Consider the following 21,988-nt stretch of genomic DNA (forward strand, 5'->3'; position numbering starts at 1 on the left):
TGCAAATATTATGCCCTTTTTGTAAGGAACTGGAACGAATCCCCTGTGGATACTGAAGGAGGACGTGTCTGAAGCAAAACGTGAGGGAAGATTCAAGGAAGTTTCTCTTTGGGTAAAAATTCAAGTACTCCAGTGAGCTGATTCTGCCGCCAGCTTTTTCAGTGACTCAGAAACTCTTACTTCTTTCTGTTTTTTTTTTTTTTTTTGGCCTGAGGCTATCACTCTTTGAGGTTGCCTTGTGTTAGAACCTTGTTTCTAAGGAATCAGAAATGTAGAGAGGGAAAAAGGTACCTTAGAAATTAACCTTTTTAGTATCTTTATTTCACTGATGAGGAAACTGAGACACTGAGAGATAAGAGAACTCAATAAAGTCTTGCTTTTATTTATGTGTTTGTCTTTACCTAGTCTAGAGAGCTGTCAACCATACTATGAATTATTGAATTTCACTTTTTGAGCAAGCTTTACCTGTACTTAATTGAAATAGTAGAGTCAGCTCCCATGGATGAAGCAAATGGAAACAAAACAAAACAAAACAAAACCTTGTAGGATTTCCTAGCAAAGTCCTTCTGGGCTGCTACATGGTAATGTTTACACACTCCAAGGGGATCCATATTCAGTCCTCCTTAGTATTAAAGTACTAAGTTAACAAAAACAGTATTAATAGAAAATTATTATTATTAAAGTTTTTGAAGTATCTTTCCCTGTGTTCAGATATTATGAATACATAAACACGCAATTGCTTAATATTTTATGTTTGTCCTGTTTAGAAGTTGAGTATTTGGCGATAGAAGGTTTTTGGTTTTGTTTTGCAAATATTCTGGTATGCCAGAACTAGGAATATCTACAAAGTACATAACTTCTTTGAAATACTGCAGTTCTCTTATTTGCTTATCAGTGTTTTGGGGGGGGTAGGTGAAATATTTATTCCTTTAAAAGGAAATATTCATTTGCCTACAGCAGTTGCTGGAGATACAGTGCCTAAAAATTAAAGTAGTTGTTTACACAGATTATGAGGAGATCTAGGAGACAATGTTATTTGAAGAGAGTTGAAGTTTTTCACTGATTAAACCTTATACCTGTAGGGAGTTGGGAAGAAAAATATTAATATTTTATGACATACTAGAAAACTAGTCTCTAATCTTTTTCATTTGCTGATGAATAGATTTAAAATAGAAATGTTAGTCAAGGGTATAAGTTTGCCAATTATATTCCAAATATCTTGTAGTCAGTTTATCTTTAACCATGGTAACAGACAGAGTGGTGAAATAAGTTGGTAAGTTGCCATTGACAGCCTAAAATTAGGCAAATGTACCAGCTTTTACAAGGCCTGTAATATCTAAAACACTGATGTTAACCTGCTCTGTGTTTATAGTTCACAAAGAATGACATTTATAAATGGTATTTAGCAGGGTAACTTACAAACTAAATTGCCATTTGCCAAATGGCACATGGAGTTTATTCAAAAGAAGACCGTTAATTCAATACCAAGGACTGATTCACAAGAATAAAAAGCTGGAGAGGGTGTATTGCCTAAAAATTTCCTATTTGAATTTTTGCCCCAAATTAACATCCTTAAGATACACTTGGTCATTTAAAATGAAATGTTGCTTCAGTTTGCTTTTTGTGTTTGGTGTCTTTTCCCTTCTCCCCCTATGGTGGGATTAAAATTACAGATAGAGAGTTCTGATTTATCTAGTTTATTTATCTAGTTTATCTGGTTTATCTAGTGAAGAAGTGGGTTAGTGCATAACTGTAAACAAGTAAAAGACAGTATATAAAGGAAAGTAAGGTAGCCCTCAGTGACTGATTCTGTGTAACCCCGTAGACTGTATCTTGCCAGGCTCCTCTGTCCATGGAATTCTCCAGGCAAGGATACTGGAGTGGGTTACTTTTTCCTCCTTCAGGGGATCTTTCCACCCAGGGATTGAACTATGTCCCTTCCATCTCTTGTACTGGCAAGCAGGTTCTTTACCACTAGCACCACCTAGAAAGCCAAAGGTAGCCTTATTAAAATTTAATTCTTTAATAGAGTTTTGGGGAATCAGAGAATGAGGTATTATTTTTCCAATATCAAAATGGTAGACAGAAGGATGTTTTAATTAAAAAGTAATTTTTAATTACTGGTTTGTGGCCACAGCACTTTACGTGGTTCATTTTTATTTACTGGTAGAAAACTAGGAAAAATTGTTAGTGAAGCCTCATTGCATTGACTTCATACAGGGAAAACTCAGTACGTTTAAGTTTTATCAGTACAGTTTGACTTTCATAATTAAAGCCTTTAAAAAAAAAATCAAGACTTTTCCCTCTCTCCAAAAATAATGTCCTGTTAGAATTTGTACCTGTCTGCATTTAAATAGCATTTATGAGGGGCCTGCTATGTATTAGGCACTGAGTACTACCCTACAGCAGCTCTGCATCATGGGAGAACCAAAGTACAAACAGAAAACGATTATGTAAGTGCTACAAGAAAACCCTAGATGCACTATGGAAACTCATGTAAATTTGTTCTTTCGGTCCCCATTCTGTTACTACTTGTATTTTCTAAATAGTTCTCAGATTTGCTGTAATCTTCCTGTTTTCATTGTTTCTTAATTCTTGTTCCAGTTAAATATTTCTTCCTTAGAGACACCAGAGTGATTTATCTTAAATGAAAATTTGGACTTATATATTTAATAACACTCTTCAAAGACTTCTCACATATCGTATAAACTCACATTTCTTCACAAACCATAAGGATTTAAAAAAAAAAATTCAGTTACCTTTGTAACCTCTTCCAGCCTTCAGCTCTCACTGAATTAATTCCACTTCTCCAACAAGTAAAACTTTGACATCTCCCCATACTGTTTTTCACCTTACTGCTTGAGGTGCCCACTTCGTTGTTACCCTGCCCCTGCCTTGTAAACTAACTCAGTTGATCCTTAATAGGTAAAACTAGTATCTTCCCCTGAAGGACATCTTTCATAATCCCATGGAGACTGGATTATGTGTTCCTTGCCAATGCTCATATAGGAAATTTATGCATGCTATCTGTAAGGCAAGAATATGGAGATTTTTATTTTCTTAATTCTTTCTTGTTTTTTTTTTTTTTTTAACAACTTTACAAACTAATGTGATAGTTACTTACCACTTTCAGAAGTCAACACCATTCTTTGTTTTTAATTTTCATTGTGAACTCTTGGCTTTAAAGATACTTGATAATGTTTCACCCTGTTGCAGTTTTTGATGCTCAGATTGTTGTGTTGCCAATAGGAGATTATTCAGGTTGGCTTTTGAGTCTCTTTGGCATGACTAGTCAGTCAATTAGTTCAATCACTCAGTCGTGTCCGACTCTTTGTGACCCCATGGACTGTTGCATGCCAGGCTTCCCTGTCCATCACCAGCTGCTGGAGCTTACTCAAACTCATGTCCATTGAGTCGGTGATGCCATCCAACCATCTCATCCTCTGTCGTTCTCTTCTCCTCCTGCCTGCATGACTAGTAGTGTTTGTATAAATTCAGTTATTTTTCTAACTCTGTGTTACAGTGGTATTTTGTTATTCTAGCACTTACCACAGATTGACTTGCATTATAATTAATTACCCCTGATAATCCATAAGGGAAGGAATTGTTATCTTTGTAACTCTATTATTTATTTCAATGCTTTACTTTTTTATTTAGAGCTTGGTAAATTTTTCTGCTTTGATAACAGTACTTTCAGAAGACAATACTTACATTAAACTTTTGGTTTGTGTAGTTCTTTATTATATTGAGTGCCAATGATGTGCCATATACCAAGGCAGACACTTATTTTGAGTAATTTGATGTAATTTAGTAGTAAATATGAAATAGTCTCTGTATGCTGAATATCTGTTACATTAAGTATTAAACATAATGCTTCAGCTTATAGTAGCAATAAAGGACAGAAATGGTATGGACCTAATAGAAGCAGAAGATTTTAAGAGGTGGCAAGAATACAGAAAAAAATTGTTCAAAAAAGATCTTCACAACCCAGATAATCACGATGGTGTGATCACTGACCTAGAGCCAGACATCCTGGAATGTGAAGTCAGGTGGGCCTTAGAAAGCATCACTGTGGGGGAACACATGTATACCTGTGGCGGATTCATTTCGATATTTGGCAAAACTAATACAATATTGTAAAGTTTAAAAATAAAATAAAATTTAAAAAAAAAAGAAAGCATCACTACGAACAAAGCTAGTGGAGGTGATGGAATCCCAGTTGAGCTATTTCAAAACCAAAAAGATGATACTGTGAAAGTGTTGCACTCAACATGTCAGCAAATTTGGAAAACTCGGCAGTGCCACAGGACTGGAAAAGGTCAGTTTTCATTCCAATCCCAAAGAAAGGCAATGCTAAAGAATGCTCAAACTACCGCACAATTGCACTCATCTCACACACTAGTATTGTAATGCTCAAAGTTCTCCAAGCCAGGTGTCAGCAATACGTGAACCATGAACTTCCAGATGTTCAAGCTGGTTTTAGAAAAGGCAGAGGAATCAGAGATCAAATTGCCAACATCTGCTGGATCATTGAAAAGCAAGAGAGTTCCAGAAAAACATCTACTTCTGCTTAATTGATTATGCCGAAGTGTTTGACTGTGTGGATCACAATAAACTATGGAAAATTCTGAAAGAGATGGTAATACCAGACCACCTGACCTGCCTCTTGAGAAACCTATATGCAGGTCAGGAAGCAGCAGTTAGAACTGGACATGAAACAACAGACTGGTTCCAGATAAGAAAAGGAGTAGTGCTCGCTTCGGCAGCACATATACTAAAATTGGAACGATACAGAGAAGATTAGCATGGCCCCTGTGCAAGGATGACACGCAAATTCGTGAAGCGTTCCATATTTTTTGGAATATACTGAATTAAAAAGTCATCTGTTTTATAAAAAAAAAAAAAAAAGAAAAGGAGTACATCAAGGCTGTATATTGTCACCCTGCTTATTATATGTGGAGTACATCATGAGAAACACTGGGCTGGAAGAAGCACAAGCTGGGAATCAAGATTGTTGGGAGAAATATCAATCACCGCATATATGCAGATGACACCACCCTTATGGCAGAAAGTGAAGAGGAACTAAAAAGCCTCTTGTTGAAAGTGAAAGAGGAGAGTGAAAAAGTTGGCTTAAAGCTCAACGTTCAGAAAACGAAGATCATGGCATCTGGTCTCATCACTTCATGGGAAATAGATAGGGAAACAGTGGAAACAGTGGCTGATTTTATTTTTCTGGGCTCCAAAGTCACTGCAGATGGTGACTGCAGCCATGAAATTAAAAGATGAAAAAAAAAAAAAAAAAGAAATTAAAAGATGCTTGCTCCTTGGAAGGAAAGTTATGACCAACCTAGATAGCATATTCAAAAGCAGAGACATTACTTTGCCAACAAAGGTCCATCTAGTCAAGGCTATGGTTTTTCCAGTGGTCATGTATGGATGTGAGAGTTGGAGTGTGAAGAAAGCTGAGCGCCAAAGAATTGATGCCTTTGAACTGTGGTGTTGGAGAAGACTCTTGAGAGTCCCTTGGACTGCAAGGAGATCCAGCCAGTCCATTCTACAGGAGATGAGTCCTGGGTGTTCTTTGAAAGGACTGATGCTAAAGCTGAAACTCCAGTACTTTGGCTACCTCATGCGAAGAGTTGACTCATTGGAAAAGACTCTGATGCTGGGAGGGACTGGGGGCAGCAGGAGAAGGGGATGACAGAGGATGAGATGGCTGGATGGCATCACCAACTTGATGGACATGAGTTTGAGTAAATTCTGGGAGTTGGTGATGGTCAGGGAGGCCTGGCATGCTACGATTCACGGGGTCGCAAAGAGTCGGACACGACTGAGTGATTGAATTGAACTGAACATTCCCTAAGTGTTTTCTCTATGATGTTAATAGGTGTTATTAGAATAGAGGTATTTTTATGGTCAAATAAGTTTGGGAAATATTGAGTTAAACAGAGGTTAACAACTTTATTATAGGATTTCATAGTTTATGTGTAGTGTTACTGCCTATAAGACAAACAGAAGAAACATGTTTAATTTTTCAGTTTGTTTAATTCCCTCTCCCCCACCCCCCAAATATCTGTGTAACATACTGAGGAAAATGCTGGCCAAGTTATATAAAAGAGTGCAGTGCAGTGGAAAAGGCATGTTGTTGTAAGTCAGGACTTGAATTTCTTCCCTGAAACCCTAGATGCAGAACTCTCTGACAGCCTCTGTTGTCTCATCAGTGTAAGAATATATATAGCACTAGTATGTATAGCCTGGTATACTGGAGTGGGTATAGCCTTTCTCTTCTCCAGCGGATCTTCCCAATCCAGGGATTGAACCCAGGTCTCCTGCTTTGCAGGCTGATTCTTTACCAGCTAAGCCAGAAGGGAAGCCCAAGAATACTGGAGTGGGTAGCCTTTCCCTTCTCCAGAGGATCTTCCCAAACCAGGAACTGAACCGGGGTCCCCTGCATTGCTGCAGGAGGATTCTTTACCTACTGAGCTATCAGGGAAGCCCATGTACAGCCTAAGATTACAAATTCTTTACAAAGCACTTGACAAAGATTAGTAATTTAGCATAATCTTACTATCTAGATAAACAGTTCATTCCTTCCTCTGCTAAGTTTTTCCTATTTCTACATACTGCTACTGCTAAGTCGCTTCAGTTGTGTCCAACTCTGTGCGACCCCATAGATGGCAGCCCACCAGGCTCCCCCGTCCCTGGGATTCTCCAGGCAAGAACACTGGAGTGGGTTGCCATTTCCTTCTCCAATGCATGAAAGTGAAAAATGAAAGTGAAGTCGCTCAGTCGTGTCCGACTCCTCGAAACCCTATGGACTGCAGCCTTCCAGGCTCCTCCATCCATGGGATTTTCCAGGCAAGAGTACTGGAGTGGGGTGCCATTGCCTTCTCTGAATTCTACATAGGGAAGATGAAACAGTCTGTTTTCTAAAGGCATTCCTGTAGTCACTCTTGGTAGCAATTTTGTAGCCACCTGGATTCTTGAATTAAAGCAAACTTTTCTTAACTAATAACAATAGTGGCCCAGGTCCCTTAAATTCTAATTCTGAGGAATCTGAACTAAGCACCCAGGAGCAATTTATCTTAACTTTTTCTCCACATTAATTGTATCTTATGTAGGTAAGGGGAAGAAAGCTAAACACTTCAATGTGTTTGATTTTGAATAACTTAGATCTATTTCATCATCTCATTTTTAATTTCAAATGATTGAATTAGTGGCAGTAATATGTTAGGTATTTTCTAAAATACAAGGGTACTTAAATAACCTAGATATTTTAATACTCTTGGCATTTTAATTGCTTTATAAATATGATACAGCTTTTCATGCTATTTATAGTTAACTATTGGAAATATGTAAACAAGGAAGGTGCTGTAGTCTTGATTCATAATACGTATGTATCATTTAGTCAGGGTTTTGTTTTTGAGTAATAAACCAGAGTATATCCTGTGATAAACATTAAAAGAATGCAAAAAAGGCATATATACCTTGCTTCCTTGTCTCATGCTGTGTTATTAAGGAAAGGGAAGCATTAGGTAATTTATTAAAATGACATAATAGCTAACATTTATTGAGCTCTTATGTGTCTGTTACTGTTGTTAGCTCAATATGATTTAGCACATTTAATCCTTATGGTTATCCTGTGGTTACTAATAATATTAAATTTTTTGCATATTTTTAGAACTGAGTAAACTGTACTTCCGGAGGAGTTTTGTGTATTTTCATTTGCTCTCTTAATAGGTCTGACAGCTTCCCAGCTGGCAAGGCAGCCATGGAGAGTCAGTAGAGCATCTGACAATGATTAGGGGTTAAATACTACCCTTCTCAGATACCTCTTAGTGATCAGAGCCAAGGCAGAAGAACATAAGGTGGTTTGTGTAAGGATGTGAATGAAATTACTGGTGGGTAAGACCTCAGTTGTAGAGCCAGTCCATCTGGATTTGAATTCCTATATTCCACTACTTACTGTTAAATTTTGTACAACTTAAGTTTTTGTAACTATAAAATAGGGATAGCAGTAGTATCTACTTCATAGAATTGTGAGGATTCATTAAATTAGTTTGTGGAAATTGTGTCTGGCAGTTGGTAAATAACAAATTTTAAAGACAGACCACCTCTTATTGACATCTTGGGTGATATAAAGGTTATTTTCAATGAACATGACTCAACACCAGTATTTTCTCTACTTTTACTTTCAAGTTTTCTGTTTTTCAGACAAAACTGATACTGATGCTATTATTACATGATTTCCTGAATGGAAGGATTGGGGGAGAGATTTCTTTTAAAAAAAAAAAAAGGTATTTCTTCAGAAATGTCTGTCTACTGCAATAAATGAGAAAACATCAGGAGGTTGAAGTAATTTGAGTGAAGTCGTTAGTTAGTAACTGATAAGGCTGAAGTTTAAGTCTAGGATTTTAATTCTGTGTCCCCTGCTTTAAAAATAAATAAAGTGAATAATTTTACAGTGAGTAGAAATTTTCTGATTTAATTTCCTTTGTAAACAAGGCTATATCTTAAATTGGTCTTAAATAGAACTAGATTCTTTTTTGTTTGTTTGTTTTTTTAGAAATTTCTTCCATGTCTATGTATAGAAGGACTCTTTTCCTGAAAGCAAATTGGAGACAGAGTAAAGCAAATACTGTTGTCAACAAGCTGCAGTCTAATAGCGTTAGATGTTAAAAAATATCAGATGAAAATGTACAGTATCCTAGGTTAACATCTATGTAGCACAAGGTTCCTTTTTCATTTACTTGGCTGTTTATTAGAATTGTCTATGAAAGAGGGGATCTTCATTTGCCCTTAAGCAGAAATGACTACACAGGGGCTTCCCTGGTGTCTCAGTGGTAAAGAATCCACCTGCCAGTGCAGAAGACATGGGTTCTATTCATGGTCAGGGAAGATCTCACATGCCACAGAGCAGCTAAGTCCATGGGCCACAACTACTGATCCTGTGCTCTACAGCCTGGGAATCATGGCTACTGAGCCCGTGCGCCACAGCTATGAAGCCTGCAAGCCCTAGAGCTCATGCCACTGTATGTATGTAGAGGCCACTGCAAAGAGAATGCATGCATTCTTCTGCCTCGCAACTGTATCCCCCGCTCACTGTAACTAGAGAAAGCCTGCACAGCAATAGACACCAAGTGGAGACAAAAATAATAAAATAAATTTAATAATTATTTTAAAAAAATGACTACACAGGAGTACCAACCATTGAGAAATAAGAAGCTGAGAAATTCTTAGAGTACGTGGAAGAATGCTCAGATACAGTTACTCAGATTTGCTTTGTTTCTCAGTGTGTGAGTCCATTTCCTGATGCTTTTGTTCTTTGAGAAATTGACTTTTAACTGAAATTTTTTTTTACCTGTGATGCTTAAGGAAATGTTCTGATATATTTTTGATAGGTTGAACAAATCAAAAATTGAAAGCTGCAAAAGCTAGATTTTCCTATAAATACTTCAGTTTAAGAATTGCTTATTGTCTAAGTTAAATATGACCATTGAATTTCTTCATAGCTTAAATTGCTGTTAATATGAATGTTTAACTTGTCATCCCTATTTACAGGTTCATACCATAGTGCCATAGATGTCAAAATCAGAAACTAACTCAGCTTTCTATTATGTTTAAAATACTATGTCATGGAGTAAATAACTCAGTGTTGATCCAAAAATTCTAGAGAGGGCATTTTGATGAAATCCAATTACAGCAGATTTTCTCCAGTTGTATATGATATTTTTGTGTAATGCTAGACATAGTTGGCATTAAAATAAAACTTAAATACCTGATATATATTAAGTGCTGCACTGTCCAATTTCAAAAATGTCACTGAAGAAGCAAGTTCAGAGGTTTTTTCATTTTTGCTCTACTCACTGAGTAAATGGCAGAACTTGGCTTGTCCAGATCTTCTGTCTCTAAAGCCCTGCTTAAGGAAAACAAAAACTCATTATTATTTACTTTCATAGCAATTATCTGATTATCCAAGCAAAAATTACGTATTTAATAATTGCAAACAAGTTTCTTATACATATTTACAGAGCAGTCCTAAAATTCCCTGCAGTGGAAGTGCAGAATCTTAATCCCTAGACTACCAGGGAAGTTGCCCGATGTCTTTTTAATTATAGACATATCTACCTGTATATCTATATCTATTTATATGTCTTTTCCCTTTAAATGTTGTTATGTTATTTTAGTTAAAGAAATTTTGCAGAAACATAGCTATTCCTTTTTACAAAACAGCTTTTATTGACATGGAGCTTCAATGCAATAAAACTCACTTGTTTTAAGTGTACAGCCATCACTGCAATCTAATTTCAGAACATTTTGATCATTAACCCCAAAAATGTATTGCTTATTTGTAGACAGGGAAGACTGACATGCTGCTGTCCATGGAGTTGGAAAGAGTGAGGCAGGACTTAGTGACTGAACAACAACATTTGTAGTCACTCCTCATTTCCACCCCCACTGGCACACAACCACTGATCTACTTTTTGTATCATAGATTTGTCTTTTCTGTACATTTCATGTAAACAGAATGATGGAAGAGTGGTCTTTTGTATCTGACTTCTTTTCTTAACGTGCTATTTATGAGTTTCACTCCTGTTCTAGCATATGTGAGTACTCCATTCCTTTTTATTGCTGAGTATAATACCATTGATGCTTTTGAACTGTGATGTTGGAGAAGACTCTTGAGAGTCCTTTGGACTGCAAGGAGATCCAACCAGTCCATTCTGAAGGAGATCAGCCCTGGGATTTCTTTGGAAGGAATGATGCTAAAGCTGAAACTCCAGTACTTTGGCCACCTCATGTGAAGAGTTGACTCACTAGAAAATACTCTGATGCTGGGAGGGATTAGGGGCAGGAGGAAAAGGGCACGACAGAGGATGAGATGGTTAGATAGCATCACCGACTCGATGGACATGAGTTTGAGTGAACTCCGGGAGTTGGTGATGGACAGGGAGGCCTGGTGTGCTGCAGTTCATGGGGTCGCAGAGAGTCGGACACGACTGAGCAACTGAACTGAACTGAACTGAGAATACTATTGTATAGCTGTGCCATGTTTTGTTTATTCACCATTGGTGAACATCTGGGTTGTTTACACTTTTTGACTGTTATGAATGGTGCAGGTATAAACATTCACATACGCATCTTCATATGGACATACGTTTTCATTTTTCTTAGAATAATAACTAGGAGTGGAATTACCAGGTCAAAACTGTCAAACTGTTTTCAAAGTGGCTTCTTCATTTTACATTCCCACAAGCATTGTATGAGGATTTTAGTTTCTCCCCATCCTTGCCAGCATCTGCCAGCATTATTGCCTTTTCTTTTTTTTTTGGCCATGCTGCCTGCGGCATCTTAGTTTCCCACCTGGGATCTGTCCTGTGCTCCCTGCAGTGGAAGTGCAGAGTCTTAACCTCTGGACCACCAGGGAAGTTGCCTGATGTCTTTTTAATTATAGACATTCTGGTGGATATGAAGTGCTATCTCTTGGGGACTTAATTTGTATTGTTGTTCCTTTTATTAGTTTGGTATTATAATTGTAATCTACAGTCTGATGCAGTAAACCATCCATAGAATTATCCTATTCATGTGCTTTTTTGGTTTTATTCAGTACTAGACCAATGAAACCCTGTTCAGGGAATTTACTTTTGATTAAAAAGAAAAAAAACACTTTTATTAAAAAAACTCGTCTAAAGTAATTAAACAATACAGTTTAGAGGAAAGTATATACATTTATGTTTTAATAAATAGTTAATTTGTCTCCTCAATGTACATGAAGTGCTTTGGTTTGGAATCTTTTCTCACTCTTCCTGGTTGGTGTTAATCCTCTTATATGCAAAGTAAGTAATAATACTCCAATCATGAATGCAAAGGAAAAGTGATAGTTATTCTTGGGAATGTAATTGATTAAAAACAAGTCTTGGCAAATCAAAGAATTGATATATCTGAAGTAGTTGGTATGGTTACCTAATTCTTACCTAAACAAGTAATTTGAAATGGTTTCAGCTACTAAGAGATAGCAGTTTCCACAGATTGCTGTTATTTTGAGAAAAGAAAATGAAGATTTATCTTAGGAAGATAGCACTGTGTAGTGGAAAGTCAGCCTGTGGGTATCAGTGTTTGTAGATGGGATCCAAATTCTGTATCCTGTAAGCTCTCTGACCATGAGCAAATTGTTTCAAACTTTTTGAGACTCAAGTTCCTCATCTTCATAATGGAGTGAAAAGGTTGACTTTTTTTAATTTTATTTTTTTTATTGAAGTATAGTTGATTTACTGTGTTGTGTTAATTTTTGCTGTACAGCTAAGTGACTCAGTTATACACATACATACATTCTATTTTACATTCTTTTTCATTATAGTTTATACCAGATTATTGAATATGATTCCTTGTGATTTATAGTAGGACCTTGTTGTTCATCTATTATGTGTAATAGTTTGCACATACTAACCCCAAACCCCCAATTCATCCCTCTTCCAGCCCCCATTCCCACTGGTAACCATAAGTCTGAATGTGTTTTGAGAAAGTTCTAGCACAGTGTCTGAGAGGTTTTAAAATAAACATTCTCTCTCATTTTGACACAATTTGAATTTGTAGCACATACAGATACCCTGTCTTAATAACTTAAAAGTGAACCAGGAATAAACAATCAAACAAAAAAACACAAAAAATAGAGCCTGTGTTTGAATCTGGTTCCGTCATTTGCTATGTTGTGACTTTAGACAAATTATTGAATTTCCTATGTCCAATTTTCTTTAAAATATGAGGATTATATAATACTGTATAAGTAAAGTAGTTGGCCCAGGGCTTCCTATGTCATGGTTGTTGAACTCATTGAATAATGATAACAGGTAGCATTTATTGAATACTTACTATGTGCTACAATACTGTCCTAAGTACTGTACTTGCATTTAATTATCACAGCAATTTTGTGAAATAGACATTACTGCCATTATCCAGAATTTATAGCTGAAGAAACTTAAGATTCAGAGAAGTCTATTGGTTTCTTCAAAGTCACATAAAGAAGGCATGATGAGCCAAAATTTGAACCAAGTTGTAGTAGGCTTCATAATCTGCACTCCTTAACTGATAGCTGTTCAACTCCCAACTTTGTATCCAAATCTGGCCTGTTTCTTCTTTCATTTTCCATTTTCTTGGCTATGGGCTCTCAGGTGGTTGTGAGTGGTGTGTGTCTTGTTTCCTGCCAGGACTGTAATCTATGACAAAACAACAAGTGCTCAGCAACTAGAGCAGCAGTTATGTTTATTCATATAACTGTTATTTTAGCTTAAATGTATTTAGTCTATTGGAAGTCTTGTACATATTCTGAGTAGCTTGGTTTGGGTCAACTTGTTATTGAAATGTTAATTTTTATAAATGCATGTTTGGCTAGGAGAATTATAATCTGTGTTGTTGGTGAATGTCTTGTCATGGACTTGGTGAGATGAAGTTTGTTTTTTGGGGGGAGGTTTTCTTTCTTAAGCTTGATATATAAACTATGTGCAGCACTGGAAATGGTAAAATGAAGACAAAGTAAAGTTTATATTTGGTCTTTCGCTGTGTTTGGATGATTTAGAAACTAAAGAAGTGAACCCTTAATTTTTAAAACTTTATTTTAAGTAATGAATAGATTTTTAAAAGCTTTTTAAAATAGTTTAATAATTTATTTAAACTATTAATAATTTCCATTCTCATTGTTGAAATAACATTTACTGAAAGTTTTGAGTATTAATTGCATGATGTTAAATTTTATAGACTTGGTTGTAAAAACTTTAACACCTGGGAATTGATGTTATAGATTTGTTAAACAGAACTTTAGTATTTACCCTTGGTAATGTGTTTTTGACCCTCTGATTGATTAAGTAAGGCATATTTGAATTATTTTCCTATGATTAATAATAACAACCAATGCTCCCTTTTTTCTCACTAGCAGGGTCTTTTCACAATTTACTGTGCAAAGTTAGGTTAAGTGAAAACGTAGAAGTAAAATAATCTTTGCCAAGATGACTTCTTGGAGAAAGTTTTTAATTGGATAGTGTCTTGATTAATAAATCCACTGAGAATACACTGCCATGTACTAGCACATTGGAAAATAAACAGTCTTCGTAAATTATGCAGAGCGGTGTTGGTTTGCATTAACAGCAACGTTCTCATTAAAGTTGGACCCGGAAAATACACCACTGTGTTCTGCTTCTACTTTCACTACACATATAAACTGTGCCAACAGCGGACAGCCAAGAGCTGGGATGGAAAGACAAACCAGGACTATGTTAGGCCCCGTAGCAGCAGAATTTCTAGAAACTTCTCTGTAGGGCTCTGTGGTATTAATTTTATTTCCCTCTGTTTGCCATACTTCTGTTTCTCCTGTTTACCTGACATTGAAATGGAGGGAGAATCTGATTGGTTCAGTTTGAGTCAGCTGTCTCCCCTGAAATCACTGGAGGAGGGGCCTGTGCAGAATCAAATTACACAGACGAGGTCCTTTCAAGTCCTCCTCAGAGTGTAGTAGGACTTCAGTCCTTTATTTTTAGTGATTGAATGGTTTTACTTAAGTATATATGAAAGGCATTAAATCAACTATATACTTTTTAAGCTTTAAGTTACAGATTACAACTCCATATTACAGTTGGGAACTTGGCATTCAGGGGCTGTTGAGGACCCCTGATATTACACTGCGTCACTAGATCTCGTTAGTTCTGAGGGTAGATTTTTAATCTCTTGAGGATCCCTGATACCACACTGTATCACTAGCTCTCAGCTCTGAGGGTGAACTTTTAATCTCGTTAGGGTTCCTGATACAACAGTACATCACTAGCTCTCATTTGCTCTGAGGGTAGACTTTTACTCTCTTGAGGATCCAAGGGGACACCAGGAGAGGATTCAGAAGAGACAGTCCACGGCTGCTGCTTTCTCCTGTATGTCCAGCCCCCACTGGTGGCTCCAGAGGCCAAAGAACTGATGATGGCCTTTTCTCCTTGGCTTCTTCCAGAACTTGGAGTTCTCCCAGTTCTACCATGGAGCTGTTTGCCAGGCTCCCTTCCTTCTGTTCCCTCCCTTTCCTGTGTGAACCAGTTAATTCCTTCCATCACCACCTAATGCAATTTAAGTTACACTTCTACCACAGGAGTCCTCTGTGAAATGTTGTTTTCTTGGGCTTTTGAGTATTTTAGCATTTTGCCTCTTTAACTCCTTTTTTCCCTTGTTATTCTAGGATGTGGATATCTATCTGTCCTTTCACAGTACTAGAATTTCTGACAGTTTTGTTACTACGGCATAACTTCTCAGCTGAAAATTTCTGTTATATAACTCATAGAAAAAGCCTTATTTATTTTCATAATGAGACTTAAATTGATTTTTTAAAATGGCAGTTACTTTTCTTGACAGTACTTTCCCATGAGAAAATGTATTCAAAACCATCTAGCCCAGTACCTACGGAGAAGGCAATGGCACCCCACTCCAGTACTCTTGCCTGGAAAATCCCATGGATGGAGGACCCTGGTGGGCTGCAGTCCATGAGGTCGCAAAGAGTCGGACACGACTGAGCAACTTCACTTTCACTTTTCACTTTCATGCATTGGAGAAGGAAATGGCAACCCACTCCAGTGTTTTGCGTGGAGAATCCCAGGGACGGGGGAGCCTGGTGGGCTGCCGTCTATGGGGTTGCACAGAGTCGGACACGACTGAAGTGACTTAGCAGTAGCAGCAGCAGCCCAGTACCTAAATATTCGATGCTGTGTTGTGTCACTGAGTCGTGTCTGACTCTTTGCAACCCCATGGACTGTAGCCTGCCAGGCTCCTCTGTCCATGGGGATTCTCCAGGCAAGAATATTGGAGTGTATTGCCATGCCCTCCTCCAGGGGATCTTCCCAACCCAGGGATTGAACCCAGGTCTCCCTCATTGCAGACGGATTCTTTACTATCAGAACACGGGGAACCCAATACTTGATGCTATTCAGATAATATGAGCTTCTATTTCCTCTTGATTTTTAAATGTTTTAGTCATAGTTTAAAAGTAATATATGTCTCCATTACAAAAAGTGGAAAAGGCAGGTAAGTATAATAAGGTCACACAATTACCCTACTATTAACATTGTGAATTTACCACAACAAAATTAGGATTATATTGTATTTAGTTTTTATATCCTGTTTTCATGCAAAAATATTACTGTTTCACATCACTAAATATCCTTTTAAAGCATAATTTTAAAGAGTGTAATAGTCTCTTGACTAAATATGCCATAATTTATTAATGAAACGCCTCTGCTTATATATAGCATTCATGTCATTGAACTAATTATCTCTTTTACTTTAATAGCTTTATAGAGATTTTTGAGTCAACAGAGGAACATTTTCAAGCTTTTGAGATATTGGTCCTTATAAATGTAACCAGTCTCTAGTCATACCATATTGTGTATGGATACCCTCTTAATCCCGTTCAAGCTCTTTATTCTAGACCTTCTTTATGTTTCTTGGGCTCTGATACCCCACATCAGCATATTCTCCAAGTAGTTGATCTCTTTACCCTGCAAGGCTGGGTCACTCTCACATGTGGTCCTCTCCTTACCCTTCCCACAAGGTCCCCTTCTATACCCCTCTTTGGTTGATAACCCACCATGGTTACCCCTGTGTGTCAGAGTCTCTGACACCCTGCTTTGCATGCGCCACCCCGCCCCCGGCCCCGGGAACTCTGACCCATCTAATGGGTGTACTCCTGAATTGTTTGGGAGAAGCAGAAGAAAGAGAAAGGAGGTTATGCAGTTTGAAGACTTAACGAAGGGCCTTGCCAACGGCATAGCATTATGCCTAGTATGTTGTATATATTTGGTGGCAGGGTGTGTGTTTGTTTGTATATTTAATTCTTCTCTCCTGATCCTGAGATTTGGTGGTGAAAGAGAAAATACAAACATGTAACTCAGCTGATTCCCAGCTGACTGTTTCTAATACCAACTCATCTGCATTTGCTCTTCCTGGTGTCCCTAATTTAACTCATTCTGGTTGATTCTGTATTGTCTCCCGACTGGTTATTTCTTACCTTCATCGTTCCTCATTTCCTAAACTGCCAGCTTCCATATTTCAGCTAATGACTTGGCCTCTGTTTAAATGTGATCAAGATTATTTGACGTGAATTTGTTTATCTAATAACTTCAAAATGTTTCAATAATTTTAGCTGTCTTTACCTTCTTTCTTAAAACTCCTGGTTGCCATTTATTATAGTATATTAATATGTATATTATACTCCTTTATATATATAAATATAATGCTTTAATTATCATATATAAATATATTATACAATCTCTTCCTACCTAATTTTTCTAAGTCTCCTTACTTGATTTCGATAATTCTTCCCTCCAGTTGAATATTTGTCCTTCTTAATAACTTTACTTTGATACTTCTCCTCTCCAGTTGAATATTTACCCTTCTTAATATTTTGTTCTTGATCTCATTAAGTTATTCTATTCCTCTAGATTATCAAATTGACCACATAATGTCAAAACACCTAGTTTAAGCTTCTGAGTTCCAATTTTTTTTTTTTTTTTTTACCTTTTCAACTCTCTGATCTCAGACATAATTCCTAGCTGTCCTAGAGCTCCAACAGCTTTTCTCAAACCTGTGGGTTTTTTTTTTTTAATTCCATGCCGTGGTTAGTGATACCTATACAGTTCAAGATACTTAAGCCAGAAATTGTCATGTTACCTCTTTCCCATGCCCCCATATCCAGTAAGTTTCCTGTTATACCTTTTGTCTCACAAATACTGCTCATTTTCAGACCAACTCTCAGTGATGTGTAAGATGATAGTCCTTACTTCATTCTGAAGTCCTGCCTTCATTACTTCATGTGAATTATAATGAACTCTGAGTATTTTTTCTTTGGATTTATAATGTCTTAGAAGCACATTCTACCACGATCATCTCTCTTTATTGAATTAAAGAATACCCTTCAAGACTTTTTTTCTAAACTTGAATCAGTGTTTTTACTATATCATTAACTGGCTTTTCTTAGGCAATAGAAACTTGGTCATGATTCATGATTTGATAATATGTATGTGGCCTGTAATACACTATTCTTAGGGTTAATCCAGGTAAGGGAGTAGTTTTAGATGATGTATAACCTAGCAGAATCTGTGGGAAGACGTGAAATGGCCTTAGCTGTTATTATTAATAATGACTGGAATCTTTGCTAATTAGCCAGATTTTAATATCTGTAGATGAGGATGTGTTTTCACACTTTGATGTTTTAATCCAAATGCCAGAGGCCGGGTAGATATGTTGTAATTTAAAGTGGGTTAAATTTCATAAATCTGTTTTCTTCCTTTAAAGTTCTGTTCTCCATCTAAAAAGACTTTTTACTCTTTAAAAAAAAGGAAGTTTTATTTTTTACTTTGCCTTCTACTTAAGCAGCTTTGCTTTCTGTAGTAAGACTTTTGGTATAATATGATTCTGGTAGTAATTGATAGCAAAAGAAATAAATGACAGTTGAAGCAGAGATTGCCAGGAAACCTCTTTGCTTATGATTATTCCTATTTATTCTGTGATTTAAACTTCTTTCCCCAATTAGGATACAGGTATCCCCCACTTGTTGAAAGTGTGGTGTACACCACTTGCTTTTATAAAAGGCCTACATTGGGTTTGTTGCTATCCATCCTCCCCAAAAAATCCAGAGTATTTTCACTTTTATGAAAAAAGGAGAAAAGTGAAAATAGCATCCAGCGTTTGTTTTGCAGTGAGTGAGCTGTTCAAGGGGCCGCACACACCCCAAGCAGCAAGAATGCACCGCCAAACTCCTTCCCCAGGAACAACGTGAAGCATCCCAGCTGCCACTGCTTTGAACTGTGCCTGTGAGCATCTGTGCTTTATCTCGATTTATTTTGTGCCTCTATTAGCAAGATGTGTCCTAAGATAATTGAGTCTTCATTTTTCATTTTAAGCCATTTTGGCCTATAAACAGTTTCATAGGAATGCTCTACTTTCAGAGAGTGGGAGAAATCCTATCCTAACTTTGAGTGCTTACCCATTTTAGGTTCTTCTCTTGCCCCCAAAAATAGAATTATAGGGCAGTATTTTAATTATTGGGTTAAAAGGCTTCCATGATTTGGCTTGGGCTTCCCTCGTGGCTCAGACAGTAAAGAATCTGCCTGCAGTGTGGGAGACCCGGGTTCAGTCCGTGGGTTGGGAAGATCCCCCGGTGAAGGAGAAGGGATACTCACTCCATTATTCTTGCCTGGAGAATCTCATGTACAGAGGAGCTGGCAGGCTCCAGTCTGTGGGGTCTCAAAGAGTCAGACATGACTGAGCTGCTGACACTTTAACACTATGACTTGGCGTCTCATATGATTTTAGAGTTCTAAAACTGATTCAGAAGAGTTAAAAAGTTCGTAATTTGGTAGTTGTTACACATTCAAAGGAGTTGCTAACTCATGCCATGTCTTTATGCCACACATTTTTTTCTGACATTATCATCACTCATAGTTTATATTGTGTAATGAAATGATTTAACTTCTTCATTTGATCCTCATCATTAAAGTTACCTGAGTGACTGACAATTATAGGAGTGTGTCTGTATGTATGTAATGGACAATCAGAAACATTGGACAATATGTTGATTAAAATAAGACATTGTGAAAAAGCAAGAGAATAGGATAAGAGAGCATATAATTGGAGACGTAATGGGAATTTGCTATTGAAGATACATAGCAGGTTAGAAGGAGAAGGCAATGGCACTCCACTCCAGTACTCTTGCCTGGGAAATCCCATGGACGGAGGAGCCTGGTAGGCTGCAGTCCATGGGGTCTCGAAGAGTCGGACATGACTTCACTTTCACTTTCACTTTTCACTTTCATGCATTGGAGAAGGAAATGGCAACCCACTCCAGTGTTCTTGCCTGGAGAATCCCAGGGACAGGAGCCTAGTGGGCTGCCATATACATACTACTCTACATAAAATAGACAAACAACGAGGACTTACTGTATAGCACAGGGAATTATATTCAATATTTTGTGATAACATATAATGGAAAAGAACTTTTAAAAGAATATGTGTGTGTGTATATACATACTATATACTAACTGGATCACTTTTTTGTTTACCTGAAAGTAACACAAGATTGCAAATTAACTATACTTCAATTAAAAATGGTTATAAAATTAAATTTTAAAGTTTAAAAAGGTCAAAAGAATTAGTTTCCACTAATTCTGGGGAGAGATTTATCTGGAAGCTAATAATCCTAATGATTTTAAATGATCCTAATTGTTTCTTTAGGATTTTTTAGTAATATGAACAGAAGTACCATATGATTTCAGAATGTCTACCATGACAACATAATTTTTATTATTATAGATGTAAATTTTCTTTCACTGGTGATCAGTATTCTGAGATCTACTGTTTGGTTCAGTAACTTCACTTCTGTTGGTTTGCTCAATGCACCCCTCTGTCTCATGTTTCTTACCATCCTTGTAGACAGATCATTGTGAGAGTGGAAGCCATGTAGTTTAGTTGTCTGGGTAAATGAGATTTTGGGTGTTGACAGTTCTGGTTTCACTAATAAACTGTATGTAATTCTAGAAAAATTTTTTCTTGGTTATTAAGGAAAGGATACTTAACTTTACACCATCATTTGCTTTTTTTCTTAGTACCTTCTGCCTCGACATTTCCAGCTATCCTTTTATTTCTACTTTTTTCCATAGTAGCACTGAGTCTTTTCTCTTCCCATACTGGTACATAAAAAAAAACTATCTCTGGTCATCCAAATTATCATTAGTGAATCTAAATGTTGTCATACAACCTAGAGGGGTGAGTTGTTGGGGGAGAGTGGGAGGGAGGCTCCAGAGGGAGGGAATATGTGTATACTTACAGCTGTCTTACATTGTTGTATGGCAGAAACCAACACAACATTGTAAAGCAGTTGTCCTCCAATTAAAACTTTAAAAAAGTTGTCCTGATTTAATTTAAATATAATTAACTTCATCAATTTAAAAATGAGGTATTTGAGGCCTGGAGAGATTGAGATTTGCCAAGAAAGGAAAGAACTAACCTTCACAGAGCACTGACAGTATACCAGACACAATCATTTTATATTCCAGTTCTGTGAAATATGTTCCGTTTCCCCCATTTTAAAGAATCTCAGAGGTCGAGAAACTTGCCGAGGACCATGAGACTAGTCATGGTGGAGGCAGGATGAAAAGCCAGTTCTCTTGCAGAGTCCAGGGTCTCTTCTAACTCCTGTCAGCAAACATTAAGAGCTGATCAACTAAGTCAGTGCAGGAACATAGGATTAAGAAACCAAAACTTATAAATATAAAAAAGGATATATTCTGATTGATAACTTTCATTTTTATAAAAAGACTCGAAAACTAATTATCGTGAGTTGTACTGGAAATCAGTTATCTAGAGATTCTTTAGCCTCTCGTCTTGTGCCTTTAACAGACACTCTTGCTGACAAAGGCAGGCTTCATTTGTCTTGGCACGTGATTGGCCTTTGATGTTTGTTGAATGAGGCCAAGCTTGGAGAGGATTGGGCTCTGTGTTACCTTTTAAAATATTTACTTATTATTATTATTTTTTTTTTATTGTGGCATGTGGAATCTTTTAGTTGTAGCATTTGGGATCCAGTTCCTCGACCAGGGCCTGAACCCAGGCCCTTTGCTTTGGGAGCATAGAGTCAGAGCCACTGGACCACCAAGAAGTCCCACCTTTTTAAACCTAATTTGGTGTTTGTGAGAATTAATAGCCTACTTTCCAGAGTTTCTGAAATGAGATTGCAAAAAAATGAAACTGAGCATGAAAGTAGTAGGAAAAATTAAGGCTCTAACATAGTATTATGGAATGCCCATTCATTAATGAAAGAGCTGAGTGTTTAAAGTATGTGTGCAAATCTGGGCCTCCATTTGCCCTGCTTATATTTATTTGTGAACTCTCAATCTTTTATTTAAGCACTTCATGTAATTAACTGTTGGTAACTACATTTTTGAAACAACACCTTCTCTTTAGCCTCCTG

At 37.0% G+C, this 21,988-nt stretch overlaps 1 protein-coding gene and 1 non-coding gene across 6 annotated transcripts in view; both read left to right on the forward strand.

Annotated features, from left to right (window-relative positions):
* The window catches only part of PHTF2 (putative homeodomain transcription factor 2), a 136,941-nt gene that overhangs the window by 51,869 nt on the left and 63,084 nt on the right, over positions 1 to 21,988 (forward strand). For 4 of the 5 annotated variants that reach the window (XM_070369685.1, XM_070369686.1, XM_070369682.1 and 1 more), the window contains one exon: positions 27 to 112. The exons of the other annotated variant lie outside the window; for it this stretch is intronic. In XM_070369685.1, coding sequence (XP_070225786.1) covers positions 27 to 112 — 86 coding nt within the window. The remainder of the gene's footprint in view (positions 1 to 26; positions 113 to 21,988) is intronic. 5 annotated transcript variants of the gene reach the window in all.
* On the forward strand, positions 4,751 to 4,857 carry LOC138987691 (U6 spliceosomal RNA). Its single transcript, XR_011464073.1, has one exon. It is a non-coding gene; the product is annotated as a U6 spliceosomal RNA (small nuclear RNA).

This window comes from Bos mutus, chromosome 4, assembly GCF_027580195.1.
Source record: "Bos mutus isolate GX-2022 chromosome 4, NWIPB_WYAK_1.1, whole genome shotgun sequence".
NCBI lineage: Eukaryota > Metazoa > Chordata > Mammalia > Artiodactyla > Bovidae > Bos > Bos mutus.